Source organism: Chlorocebus sabaeus, chromosome 9 (genome assembly GCF_047675955.1).
Source record: "Chlorocebus sabaeus isolate Y175 chromosome 9, mChlSab1.0.hap1, whole genome shotgun sequence".
In the NCBI taxonomy this organism is placed as follows: Eukaryota; Metazoa; Chordata; class Mammalia; order Primates; family Cercopithecidae; genus Chlorocebus; species Chlorocebus sabaeus.
The window spans coordinates 135,756,901-135,771,326 of NC_132912.1; the positions used below are offsets into that span (position 1 = coordinate 135,756,901).

At 59.4% G+C, this 14,426-nt stretch overlaps 1 protein-coding gene across 7 annotated transcripts in view; it reads left to right on the top strand.

The window, feature by feature from the left end:
- The window catches only part of KNDC1 (kinase non-catalytic C-lobe domain containing 1), a 78,395-nt gene that overhangs the window by 34,386 nt on the left and 29,583 nt on the right, over nucleotides 1-14,426 (top strand). For all 7 annotated transcript variants that reach the window (XR_005244261.2, XM_038009759.2, XM_073019489.1 and 4 more), the window contains 6 exons: nucleotides 5,277-5,423; nucleotides 5,799-5,916; nucleotides 8,389-9,104; nucleotides 10,958-11,072; nucleotides 12,090-12,161; nucleotides 12,245-12,306. Coding sequence is in view for 6 of the 7 variants with exons in the window: in XM_038009759.2 (XP_037865687.1) it covers nucleotides 5,277-5,423; nucleotides 5,799-5,916; nucleotides 8,389-9,104; nucleotides 10,958-11,072; nucleotides 12,090-12,161; nucleotides 12,245-12,306 (1,230 nt within the window). In the remaining variant the exon portion in view is untranslated. The remainder of the gene's footprint in view (nucleotides 1-5,276; nucleotides 5,424-5,798; nucleotides 5,917-8,388; nucleotides 9,105-10,957; nucleotides 11,073-12,089; nucleotides 12,162-12,244; nucleotides 12,307-14,426) is intronic.

Genomic DNA, 14,426 nt, shown 5'->3' on the forward strand with positions numbered 1-14,426 from the left:
TGCATGTATGTGGTGTGTGTGCATGCATGTGGTATGTGTCATAGACACGTGTGTAGCATGGTGTATGTGTAGCATGCATGTGTGTGCAATGTGGTATGTGTGCATGCATGTAGTGTGTTACATGTCACGTGCACAGGAGTGTATCACAGTGTGTGTAGCATGCATGTGTGTGCAGAGTGGTGTGTGTGCATGTGTGTGCAGTGTGTGTAGCATGCATGTGTGTGCAGTGTGTGTGCATGTATGTGGTATGTGTGTGCATGCATGTAGTCTGTTATGTGTCACAGGCACAAGAGTGTATCATGGTGTGTGTGTAGCATGCATGTGTGTGCAGTGTGTTGTGTGCATGTATGTGTTGTGTGCATGCATGCATGTAGTGTGTTACGTGTCATGGGTACACGTGTGTAGCATGGTGCGTGTCTGCAGCGCTGGATTGATTCTCAGTCTTTGGGTGAGAACAAGGCTTTCAGTGGGTGGTACTTTTTATGTTTTAATGTTCACGATGAAACGTTTTAAACATACAGAAAAGAGAGAATAAGAACAGCACACGCGAAGCCACATTAGCGAAACTACAGCAAGTTTCAAGAAATAGACTTTCCACCCAGCCTCAGAAATGACCCACAACTGACTGGGCTCAGATTTGCCTCTAAAAGATCAGGCCCCTCTTAACATGTAACCACAAAGCCTCGGCCACACTTGGAAACGTTCACAGCCACTCCCAGCCTGGGTGGGTGTGGACTGAGGGTTCGGGTCCCCGCTCCGCCGCCCAAATCTTGCTCTTCCAGCCATTTCCCTGTGGGATCTGAGTGGGATCCACACACCTGGTTGCCTCCATACCTCCTGAGTTTCGTATGACCCCACACCCCTGACTCTCTTCCTTATGGTTTTTGTTGAAGAAAACCTGGTTTGTCTCTGAGGCCAAGTCCAGGGTAGTCAGGGGCTGTTGGACTCAGGTTCCTACCAGGGCCCATCGAGGGCGTGTGGCCTCTGCTCCCCGACAGCCGTCAGTGGCCGCCACGAATCCTTGGAGCCACCACGGTAGTCCTTGCCTCAGTTTGTGAGCAGGGCTCCCACTGTCAGGAGAGCCACCCTCATTGACACCAGGCAGCCGCAGCAGACAGTCCCTGCGGACAGGGAGGTGGCAGGCTCGACTCCTTCTCTTCATCCACCCGTTTTCAAAGCAGCAAGTGCATCCAGCGTCCTCCAGCGCTAACCAGTGAGCTTGGTTTTATGATTTTATGAATTTAAGATTCACACGTCTTTGATGGGATTTGGTCCATTCTGCTGATGCCAACTGAAGCTCAGAAGGCGCCCTGGTCCTTGGCACCCAGCTCTGCTGGGCTCCGACCCACTTCCTGGTGTGGCAGGATGCTCCAGCCCCTTCTGTGGGGTTCCTGTCCCAAATCTGCTCAGCCATTTGTCTGCAGAGCCCTGGCCAGCGAGGCCCTGTCTGGGCCCAGGCGGCCCTGGGAGCCCCCGGTGCGTGTTCATGGTACCCTCCTGAGGCCCGGGCTGCGACGGATGCACCGTGCTGAGTGCTGCAGCCAGCACTTCTCTGAACCGGTCACCTCAGGTCCACCGGAAGTGCTTCCCAGGGCCACGAAGAGCCTCCCAGGCTGACCCAGACCCTGACCCAAGGATCTCTGGCAGAGCAGAGGAGGGGCTTCCTGAAGTGAGACTCGGGAGAGTGGAACCCACTTGCTACCCGCTAGAGAGGGGCCTTTTCAATTTGGAGAAAAACTTTAACCAGTGCTGAACCAAAGCCCGTTTGGCTTGAGCGCATTTGCTCAGGAATCGCATCTCGAGGGGGTTTTTGCGTCCACTTCCCGTGGGTGGCCAGGCCCTGTCCCCACTTGAGGCAAGAGCCACCGGGATGCCCATCGTGAGTGCAGGCGCCGTGGGAGCTACAGGCTCAGACCACACTGAGGCCTGGAGCAGGAAGCTGCATCGTCCACCTCCTCGACCTGGCTCCCCGTCGCCCTGTGGCCCGAGGTGTGATCATTTCATGCCTGATCAGCCTCCCTCTGGCCTGTTCCCCTCCACTGACGGCCGAGCCCAGCCAGGCAGGGCCACTTGGTGCTCCCAGGACAGCCTCCAGGTTCTCTGGCCCACAGGCCTGGAGATCAGGCCCCACCCTCCCTTCCTCTGCCAGACGCCTGCCCACGGTCCAGCCTTATCCCGCTGCCCTGGGGCCTCTGATGTCCTTGTTTCCTGAAAGGGGCCTTTCCTGACAACACAACCCCCAGGGAACTCACTCAAACAGCTGCTCTTAGCCGGCAGCTCAAATACTGCAGTTTCTCAGATTCCGGCACAGTCTTCCCACAGAAAGCTGGCGGCTTCATCAAATACTGCAGCTTCTGATTCCAGCACAGTTTCCCACAGGAATCTGTTTCTCCGTGTGTCGCCATCTCCTGACCCCGCCGGTGGTACACAGCTGTGTTTCCCTCCTTCAGGGCGCACCGCCCTTCAGGCCAGAAGCTTCCAGAAGGCAGAAATGCTGAGCTCCCTGCAGCAATGCAAGGCGGGCCCCATACGGCTCTGCACCTTGAGGGCCGACTGCGTCCTCTGGGCTCCGAGGGGCCACTCTCCCGCGGCCATGCAGAGACCCGGAGATCTGAGGCTCCGCGGCTGCAAGGACAGCGTCTCGGGGCAGGAGTCGTCCTTCCTCACGGTGCCAGCCAGAGGGTGCTCTCCAACTTCACACCCCAGAGAGTGAGGCTGCAAACGGATTAGGTCTGGATATTTTAAAATTATAAAAATATTAGCAGAAACAAAGGAAAGCTGACCCTGTCGCCTTGGGGTGGAGAACATCCTCCTACAAAGCTGCTGAACACAAACAGGTTGGATTCCACACATTAGAGCGTAGAGCTCTGGAATGTGAGAAGACGCATAAACAACGTCAGAAGCCGGCAACAGACGCAGCAAGCGTGTGCGGCGACCAGGCTGAGGCGAGCCCTGATGTGCACAGGCACCCAGCAGCCCCACCTCAGCGGAGAAAGCACAGTCCTTGCATGGGGATTTAGAGGAAAAAATTAAAACTGCGAGTCAATACGAACAGATGCTCGGTCTCATTCATAATTACAAAAATGCAAATTAACTCGACGAGTGAGTTTCCCCTAACAGATTGGCAAAGCTGCGGAGACCGGTGCTTCGGCTGTGGCTGGTGAGTAAACCGGTCAGTCATTTATCAGGACGGTTTGTCACAGCTGTCAGAATTGTAAGTGGATGTGACCTGGGACCCAGCATCCCCCTTCCTGGAATTGAGGCTTCGCACACCTGATGTGGCTGCACTGACATCACACGGGGCCCCCACCGACGCCACACGGGGCCCCCACCGAAGCGTCAGTCATGACAACAGAACATGAGAAGCACCCACAGTGGCATCAGAGCAGAGGGGTGGACCCTGTGTGCCCAAACACGCATGTCACAGGTCCCCCAGGGAGGCGAATCCCAGCCCGGGCACAAAAGTGTGGCAGGTCCCCCCAGGATGGCACAGGAGACCCCAGGAGTTGGCAGCAGAGCAGCCATTGGGGCTCCTGGCCCAAGGTGCAAAGGCAGAGGCGGTGGTTGTGGCCAGTGCCAGGCGAGCCGTGAGGGGACGGGGAGGTGCCAGGTCCCCTACCAGAGGCACACGCACAGCAGGGAGTCTGTGGGGATGGCCAGTGGCCGGGGGCCTGGCTGGTGTGCCAGGTGGGCTGCCCCAGGGCACCAGGAAGGGCACAGGAGGGAGGGAGTAGAGGAGAAGCAGAAACCAGCCTGCGGGGAGGCAGGGCCAGGCATGGGGCAGAGAAGGTCAGTCTGGGTTCCTGACCTGGAAGGAGATTCATGCCGTGAAAAACCCAGGATGCAGGGCAGAGCGCAGCTCGGGAGAGAGAAAAGATGCATGTCCGGCTGCCTGTGTGTGCTGGGTGTGCACGTATGTGTCTGCATGTGTGCCCATGTCTAGACTGGGAAGCCCCAGGACCGTCCACACACACACACACACACACACGCCAGACTGTGGAAGTGGAGCCGTCTGCGAGGTGCCGTTCATGCCCCAGAGAAGAAAGTGTGGGGTGCTGCGTGCTCCTGGTTTCTTTGTGACACTTTCTGTCTTGCTCAAATAAGACATCTCAGGAGAAAAAGGAGTTTGAGGCAGAATTGGATGAGCTTGGTGATGGTGGTTGGAGCCGGGCTCAGGTGGAGTCAGGGGCCCTGGGATCTGGCTGGGTCCCTGCAGCCTGACCCTGAGACAGACCCTGACAGAGAGGGGGGGTCGGCCAGGATGACCAGCTGGCCTGGGGCCCCGGGATGCAGGGCTTTCTGTGAAGACTGGACGCTCCCTGGTCACCCTGGACCTCACTACGGAATGGAGAGGCAGGTCTCAGGGTTCTGTGACGACATCTCGAGACCACCCAGGGAGACGCCTGGGGCCAGGGCAGCCCAGGACACGGGTGCATGTCCACTCAGCCAGCCCAGGACACGGGTGCGTGTCCACTCAGCCAGCCAGGACTAGAGTGGACACTGAGGGACACTTGGGGACCCCAGACTCCCCTCGGGAGGGGAGCACAGGTGCGGGGGCAGAGCAGGCCCTGGGTCAAGTCCCAGCTCCACACGTGAGCTGTGTGACCTGCGACGTGGCCCTGGGCAGGTTCCTGAGCCACCCCGGGTTCTGCTGCTGCTTGTGGGGAAGGTGAAGCCCCACACGCAGCCGTCCTGGGAAGAAGCATCCAGGCCTGCGGTGTGGCTATGTCCAGGGCGGACCTTGTGCAGAGCCCACATTCTCAGGCAAGGGAGGAAAACCCAGACTTTCAAAGAAAAAGAAAAACCCATCTTTGCTTCTACTGAAATCCAGTTTTTGAAGTTTTGAAGTTTTTGACCTAAACACTGAAAGGCTTCGCCCTTGAGAGACGCGGCAGCCGGAGGAGTCTGTGCCCCTCAAGGCTACTGTGGGCAGGAAGCCCAGAGGGGTGGGGCCATGAGCCAGCACAGAGCCAGGCCCAAATGCATGGGTGGCGTGGGCGCGAGTGGCGTGGGTGCAGGTGGCAAGGCCATGGGTGGCATGGGCGTGGGCAGTGTGGGCACAGGTGGCAAGGGCGTGGGTGGCGTGAGCACAAGTGGTGTGGGCAGTGTGGGTACAAGTGGCGAGGGCGTGGGCGGCGTGGGTGTGGGTGCTGCTTCCCCTCAGGGGAATCTCCACGATGCCTGAAACTCGAACTCCTGGCCCGGAAAAGCGGTGGCCACGGTCGGGGTGGCACACACGCACAGACCCCAGAGCTGATGGCCCGTCATGCCCACAGGCGCACATCTACTCCCTGGGGGCCACACTGAAGGCCGCCCTCGAGTACGTGGCAGAGCCCACACTGGAACTCAGGCTGAGCCAAGACCTCGAGGCGCTGCTGAGCCGGATGCAGGCGGAGGACCCCGGGGACCGGCCGGACCTCGAGGTAAGCGAGGCTGCCCTGGGCCGCCCAGGTTGTGACCCTGACCTCACAGGCCCAGACACCATGTGCTCACCCCACACACGCCCGGCAGCCTCCCCTGGGTTCTGTGACCACAGTCCAATGGCATTTTGCTTAAAGGAGGACTTGGTTTTTTATTGTCCGTTTTTGATATGAAAGGTCTTGCTTGTGACAAGCCTCCCGGTTCTCTGCAACCTGGATGTGCTGCCTTTTCATACTAGAAAATTGGCAAGACAGGCGCAGGCAGGCTGTGGGGACTGTCCCCAGGTCACCTTCAAAGGATCCGGCCCTGTCGGGTGGGCGGCCACGGGAGATGGCCCCTCCTCCGAGCCTTCCTGTCTGAGGCACTCACGTCCCCAGAGCATCATCGCGCTGTGTGAAGAGAAGCTGCAGCTCACGTCCTCCAGCCGCGTGTGCCGGAGCCTCTCTGCCGTGGGGAGGAGGGTCCTCTCCATCGAGTCCTTTGGAGCACTGCAGGGTGAGCTCTTGAACCCATACACATGCATCCTTGTGCATGCACATATACCTGTGTACCATGTATACACACGTGCACACGCATGCACACACGCTGCACACACCCATGCACACACACACGCTGCACACACCCATGCGCAGACACACTGCACACATCCATGCACACACCCATGCACACACACTGCACACACAGACACACTGCACACACACCCATGCACACACACCCATGCACACACACACTGCACACACCCATGTGCAGACACACTGCACACACACCCATGCACACACCCATGCACAGACACACTGCACACATCCATGCATACACCCATGCACACACACTGCATGCACACACAGACACACTGCACACACACCCATGCACACACACTGCACACACACCCATGCACACACCCATGCACAGACACACTGCACACATCCATGCACACACACTGCATGCACACACATACACACTGCACACACACTGCACACACACCCTGCACACACCCATGCACAGACACACTGCACACACACCCATGCACAGACACACTGCACACATCCATGCACACACCCATGCACACACACTGCATGCACACACACACTGCACACACACCTATGCACACACACACTGCACACACACCCATGTGCAGACACACTGCACACACACCCATGCACACACCCATGCACAGACACACTGCACACATCCATGCACACACCCATGCACACACACTGCATGCACACACAGACACACTGCACACACACCCATGCACACACACACTGCACACACACCCTGCACACACCCATGTGCAGACACACTGCACACACACCCATGCACACACCCATGCACAGACACACTGCACACATCCATGCACACACCCATGCACACACACTGCATGCACACACAGACACACTGCACACACACCCATGCACACACACTGCACACACACCCATGCACACACACACTGCACACACACCCTGCACACACACCCATGTGTGCACACACTGCACACACACACGCACACACCCACTCATGCATTCATATAGATCACATGCACTCGTGTACTCACACAGCCACACACAAGCGTTCAGATAGATCACATGTGCCCCGTACACACATATTCACACTTGCTCACAGTCACATGCAAATTCAGACACGCCTGTTCACATTGCACACGCCCACACCAGAATGCACACATTACATGCCCGCTGTCATGCCTACCACGTCCACTGTCTCACACGTGGTCAAACACGCGAACATGCTGGTCCTGTGCACACACCCGTTTCCACACTCTCATGTGTATTGATTGCGCCAGCCTTGCAGGCACCCATGCAGGCAGAGGTGACTCTGGGTCAGCTTCAGAAGTCCGTGGCATTGGTGCCAGGCACATGGGTGTTAGTCTCACAGGCATTTACATAAATGGACGCGTTGATGTGTCACAGCTGATTTTCACCTGCCCCCACCACGGGTGCCAGGCGGGTGCGTTACAGAGCTGAGACCGAAGCATTTGGGGTATTCGTGGCTCACGCGGATTCTGGCGTCTCTCAGGCCGCCTTTGAACAGAGGCTGTGTCTGTGAGGCCTCAGGAGGGTGGCCGGGGGCACAGTCCCGAGGAGCCTCACGGTGGCCGGCAGGGCCCTCCCTGCTGAGTGAGCACGTTTGCAGCTCAGAGTTTGCGCTGCTGTGGGAGGGGCGCAGTGTGGAGCAGGCAGTTTGTGCAGCGTGGAGTAGGCAGAACAGAGACACGCATGGCAGAGAGAGAGCAATGCCGTGTGTGGGAGGCGGCCACTGATGGCTGTAGCCACATCAGGTTCTTCCTGTGGGGACTCACGTGTGTAATCCTCATGGAAAACGACATGCCTTTGGGTGAGATAATTAGACAGTCCCCGGCTCCCATAGGAAGCCCCAGCAGGAAGCCCCACCTGGCCTGGGGAGAGGCAGCCCCAGCCTCTAGTTAGCCAGGATGATGTGATGAGTGGGGCAGGTGAGGAAGGCGGGAGCCTCCTCCTGTGAGAGCCTGCAGTGGGGTCTGTGGTCAGGGGAGGGGAGGGGAGCGGCACCCAGCAGCCGAGAGAGCCTGTGCTGCGGTCTGTGATGGGGGAGGGAGGGGAGGGGTGTCTAGTGGTCGTCCAGCGGTGGTGAGAGCCTGCACTGGGGTCTGTGGTCAGGGGAGAGCAGGGGAAGGGAGGGGAGGGGAGGGGCGCCCAGCAGCCGTGAGAGCCTGCGCTGGGGTCTCTGATTGGGGGAGGAGAGAGGAGAGGGGGAGGGGAGGGGAGAGGAGGGGAGGGGAGGGGAGGGGCGCCCAGCAGCGATGAGAACCTGTGCTGGGGTCTGTGATGGGGGAGGAGAGGGGAGGGGAGGGGTGTCCAGCGGTGGTGAGAGCCTGCGCTGGGGTCTGTGATGGGGGAGGAGAGGGGAGGGGAGAGGTGGGAGGAGAGGGGCAGGAGGGGTGCCCAGCTGTGACTATGTCTTGTTTGTGCCCAGATGTCAGCGAGAGCAGCTGGCGGGAGAGGCCTGTCACAGGAAACACTGGGCCCAGGAGGCCATCTGGGAACCCCAGCGCTGACCCGGAGGTTCTGCCGGCCCCCAAAGGCTCAGAGTCTGAGGCCAGCCGGGGCCCCAGAACCTCCCCAACCAAGGCTCTGCTGTCCACCCTGGTGAGAAATGGCGAGAGCCACAGCCGGGAGGAGCTGGCCAGCCTCGTCCTGGATGCCGAACGCACCCTCGGGGACCTGGACAGAGACGCCCTCAGGAGGAGCCGCCTGCGGAAAGTGCAGACATTCCCCAGGCTGCTGTCCGACAGCCCCGAGGCCACCCCCTGCCTGCCGCTGACCCGTGGGAAAAGCCAGCTGCCCATATCGGAATTATTCCCTCCGGACCCCAGGAAGGCCTTTCTGGACAGGAAAAATGGCCTTTCTAGCTTCCAGGCTCAGCCCAAATGCAGGCTGTGGCCGGAGCAGGAGCTGGAACACCAGCTGGGAGGGGTTCCCTGTGCAGGCCACAGCGCGGACAGGGGCCCTGGGGCGCCCGGCAGTCCAGGACAGCCCGAGACTTCACACCTGAGTCTGGGGCCAGCAGAGGCCGGACCCCCAGCCTGCCCTGCACACCCTCGAGATGCTAGCGGTGAAGCCCAGACTCCCGGGGACGATGAGAGAATTCCGGAAGGAGCCAGGCAGCTGGAAAGCGCAGCTGCAGAGCAGGTGGGTGGCCAGGTCTGGCCGGGTCTTGTGTGTGGGCGGAGAGTCGGTGGTCAGTGAGTCCGGGCTGGGCCTCTCCACAGCCACAAACGCTTTAATGCAGGGAATTAACCTTCACCCTCGCTCCATAATTAAGACTTTTTTGTTGAGCTGCCCCGTTTCTGAAGGAAGCTGTGGCTGCGGCTGGGGATGCCGTCACCCAGGCATGGCCTCTCGGGTGGACATTTGCCTCAGGATGACCCAGACGGCAGCCGCCACCTCAGCCTGGCCCAGGCTCCTCACACAGCCCTGCACGGCCGTCCCGAGGGTTAATTTTCTTCCGGGAAGCAAGGCCAGCAGCCCCGGCTCCATGACGTCATGTCAGGGGCTGTCTCCCCGGTCCTGACGCTCACAGCCTTCCTCATCTTCCTGTTCCGATGGTTTTAAAAGTTAGAAACCAAAGCTGTGGGCTGAGCTTGCTCATCTGTGGGGCTTGGTGGTGTCAGTGCTGGGCCACCTCCGCGGCCTCCACAGGGACACTGGGATCTGGAGCAGCTGCCTGGACGTGGCATCCGTGCAGGATGGGGCCTCCCCAGCCCAGTGCTGCCCCTGGTCAGCTGCTGCTCGTGAGGATGGAGGATGCTACTGGAGCCAGTGTTCTGGGGGGCCTGGCCTGTGGGCCCCTCTGTCCAGCTGAAGACACTTGGGCCAAGGCCTGGCCAAGGGCATTGCCCTCCTTGGCTCCTCGGTGAGCCACCCCCAGCTGTGTCCCTGTGAGCAACTCAGGGCAAGGACACCTGAAGCCAGTGGCCCGCACGCAAGTCCGTCTGCCAGGCAGCGCCTGGCCCAGGAATGGGGATGCCCTCAAGCCACCTGTCCCACCAGGCCTTGTTGACCTGAAGGACAAGAGCAGGCCATTCTGTGGCTCGGGCTTTTCTGCATATCCTGAGCACGTGTGCCCCGTCACCCTCTACCACCCTCCCACTGCTCTCCCTGGCAGCAGGCCGTCCCACACACACCCACCTTACCTTCCAGAAGGGCACACGGAGGCACCTGTCAGAGGGTGGACTTTGGTCCCAGCTGTCCATGGGGCCTTGGAGTGGAGAGCGGCCTCCCAGGCTGAACGCATGCCTGGTGTCAGGGTGTGTGTGTGCGTGAGAAAATGCACCCAACAAAAGCCACCACTTTCACCCTCTGCAAGAGCCCAGCTCAGCGGCACCGTGTGTGTTCACGCTGCTGCACAGCTGTCCCCCCACCAGCCCACACGAAACCCCAACCCCCCAGCCCGGCCCCTGCACCCCAGGCCGCCCTCCGCCTCCATGAGCTCCGTCCAAGGGACCTCGTGGGAGTGGGATGGACGGTTCTTTGTGTCTGGTCTCTTCACTGAGCCCACTGTCTGCACAGTTCCTCCCCGGGGCAGCCTGCGTGAGAACGCTCCCCGTCCCGAGGCCAAGCGCCATCCACACTGCCCCTGCATCCGTCCGTGGATGCCTGGGTGCTCCGTGCATTGGCTGTTTCGAGCCGTGCTGCTGCGAACATGGGCGTGCACATATGCGTGAGCCCTGCCCTCAGTTCCTCGGGGAATGTGGCCACGTGGAACTGCTGTCAGCTGGGAGGTGTATGTCGAGCTTTTTGAGGAATGGCAGCACTGTGGTCTGCAGTGGCTGCACCATGGGACGTTTCCATCCACAGGGCCAAGGGCCCCAGTCTCCCCACGCCCCCCACATGCTGGGTTTGACTTGGGACCTCCCCAGCCCTTCTGTCAGGTGTGGAGCAGAGTGGGCCTTGCCCTGGCCTGTTCCCCCGGACATGTCTCTGCAGGCAGCGGGCCCCGGCAAGCGGTGTCCACACTGACCTCACCGCTCTCCTGTCCACAGTGGGTGTCCCTGCAGGACCTCCTGTCCCAGCTGGGCCGGCCCTTCCGGGAGTACGAGCTGTGGGCCCTGTGCCTGGCCTGCCTCCGCGCACTACAGATGCACCCCGAGCACCCAGGTGACGCATCCCCTCGCCGTCCCATCGCCCCTCCGTCCTGTCCCCCCGCCGTCCCATCACCCTGCCGTTCCATCCCCCCACCGTCCCATGCGTACTTGGCCCCCACCTGAGCCAAGGGACCCAGGGGCAGCCAGGACGGTGTCTCTGGTGAACGGAGCAGGCAGCTCCCGTCTGGAGCACCGTGGAGGTGCCTGCTGGGTTGCAGCACCAAGGGAGGTGTGGGGACAGATGCCTGCAAGGCGGGCCTTGAAACCGGTGACCCTGTCCTAAAGAGGAACGGGGACCTTGCCATGGCCCACACATTCTCAACACAGTGACGTTGTCCCCAGGGAGGCAGCAGTTGGCTGTGGAGTGGGGAGGGAATCTTCAGCATTGTACTGGTCTGCCCCGTCAGAGCCCAGCCCTGCCGGACATCAGGGCAGACGGATGGTGCGTCTGTGACGTAAAAACACCCTGAGGGTGATGAGGGCAGCATCTAAAAGGGCTGGGGGAGAGGCCATGGGAGACACACCTGGCTCCAGTGTCCATCCGCCATGGGCCCAGAGCTGGGGGAGAGGCCATGGGAGACACGCCTGGCTCCAGTGTCCGTCCACCGTGGGCCCAGAGCTGGGGGAGAGGCCATGGGAGACACACCTGGCTCCAGTGTCCGTCCACTGTGGGCCCATGGCTGCCCCGTGGGCCCTGACCCGGGACAGGAACTGCAATGCAGGGGCTTCGGCTGAGGAGCTGTTGCCTGTGTTCTCCCTGCTGCCCAGCTCCCTTTCGGCCACAGTTGTGCTGCTGCAGCCACTGTGTGGGCTGGGGCAGTGCTACCCACATGGAGGGCCAGGAGGAGGCAGCTCCAAGGACCCCAGGGGCTGGGGGCAGGCCGTGTGCGTGCCCTGGCAGGTGTGTGCCCGTGCCATGGGGAGGCCGGGGGTCTGTGCAGCCTGACCGAGGCTCTGCAGCTCCTTCCCCCCAGCCAACCCCAAGTGCAGGGCAGCATGCATGCCCGCCCTGACCCAAGCTCTGCCACAGCCTACCTGTGTCTGGACTCCGTGCTGGTTGCTGAGGACGGGGCTGTGCTCTTCCAGCCACCCCCTGCCAACGGTGAGTGTGTGGGGTCCCCCTCAGGCCGAGTCCAGCACTGGCTCGCCGGGGTGAGGAAAGCTCAGCCGGGGTTTCTCTCTTAGGTTCCTATGACTCGTTCTTTCTGGCTCCCGAGCTGGCGGAGGAGAGGCTGGTAACTGAAAAGGTACCTGGGGCCTCCTCACCCTTCCCCAGCCCTGCCCCCAGCCCTCGGGGGTGCCACGTCCCCCATCTGTCCAGCAGCCCCTCGTCAGGACTCAAGGGAGTCAGGGCAGCCCTTCCTGGCCAGGCGGCCACAGGCAGTGTCTGCCAGCAGGGCCGTGGCTCTGGCCGGTGCACGAGGACTGGGCTCGGCGTGGACAGCACTAGTCATGTGCCCTAGAGCTCACGAGAACCGAGGGCTCAGCGTCCGGGGATGTGAATAAGGTGCCTGTGAAACAAGAGCATTATTAAAATTTAAATTATACAAATTTAAATACAATTAAATAAATTACATTCAAAATCAAGGTAGAACTTCCACTCAGGAAGGATAGAAATGTGTACTTCCCCGCTCCTCCCACCAAGGAGGAGCACTAAGCACCCTGCACTAAGCACCCTGCACTAAACACCCTACAATAAACACCCTACACTAAACACCCTGCACTAAGCACCTTGCACTAAGCACCCTGCACTAAACAAACACCCTGCAGTAAGCACCTTGCACTAAGCACCCTGCACTAAGCACCCTGCACACTGTGCAAAAAACAAGCACCAAGCCACCTGCAGGAGGAGAAGGCAGCTGGCAAGGGGCCTCTGGACCAAGGAACAAGGCAGCCGTGAGTGCCCTGGATTTTCTTTCTGCCTCATATATTGAGACTTGGATGTAAAGAAGCCAGCGACTGGGAAAAACCAGTGGGGACACACACACTAAAAGCTGTGCTTTTTCATCTTCTGGGGATGTTGTCTAGAGGAACTCGGAATGGTCCACCATTTGCCAAACCATTGAAGGCTTTCCTGCAATCTAGTCTGTAATGAAAAGAGGCGTCACGAACCCCAGCAGTAGATGGTTCACCTTTACACCAAGAAGGCTGGGAAAGCGCCACAATCTGCAGGTGGCCCAGGCCGACCTCAGGGGGTTGGTGCTGTGAGACCTGAAGCTCTTACGAGATTTCTCAAACAAAAATCGCGTCCATGAGGCTGCAGTGGCTCTGGGTGTGTGCTCCTGTAGGATCCAGCATCTTTCCTCTTCAAGGAACAAAAATCGCTGGGAAAGTGTTGAGGCACAAGCACAGAGTCAGAAAACTAAAGAAAAATATGAAGCTTTTTTGAGTAATAAAAAAGAATTTAAGCCCCAACAGGCCAGACACGGTGACTCATGCCTGTAATTCCAGCAATTTGGGAGTCCAAGGCAGGCAGATCACTTTAGTCCAGGAGTTTGAGACCAGCCTGGGCAACATGGCGAAACCCCATCTCTACTAAACATAGCCAGGTGTGGTGGCGCACGCCTGTAATCCCAGCTACTCGGGAGGCTGAGGTGGGAGGATTGTTTGAACCCAGGAGGTTGCAGTGAGCTAAGATCATGCTACTACACTCCAGCCTGGATGACAGAGCGAGACCCTGTCTCAAAAAAAAAACAAATATGCCAACAGGGCCAGGTGTGGTGGCTCACGCCTGTAATCCCAGCACTCTGGGAGGCCGAGGCAGGCGGATCACCTGACGTTAGGAGTTCAAGACACCCTGGCCAACATGGTGAAACCACATCTCTACTAAAAATAAAATTATCCAGGGGTGTTGGTGTGCGCCTATAATCCCAGCTACTTGGGAGGCTGAAGCAGGAAAATCGCTTGAACCCAGGAGGCAGAGGTTGCAGTGAGCAAAGATGATACCACTGCACTCCAGCCTGAGTGACAGAGCGACACTCAGTCTCAAAAAAGTAAGTAATAAAATAAATGCCCCCAAAAAAGCCTGGGTCTGTAATCAGAGGACCAGGGAGAACCAGGATGCGCTTATACTCCCTGCTGTGCACCAGCCAAACCCCACGGGAGCACTGTATCCCCGCCCAGCAAGGGCCGAGCCTGGAGCCTGGACTCATCCTTATGAGACTGCAGAGAAGTGCCCAGTGCCTGCCCTGGCCCCAGGCGGCCTCAGAGAAAGTGAGCAGGAGCCAGGACCTTCCTTCCCTGCAGCCTACCCTGCAAGGACAACTGGAAAACATGGCTGAAAGGAATCGGAGACTGCACAAGCAAGTGGAAACGCATCCCATGCTCACAGATGGGCAGGATCAGTGTTGGTAAAGCGGCTACACTG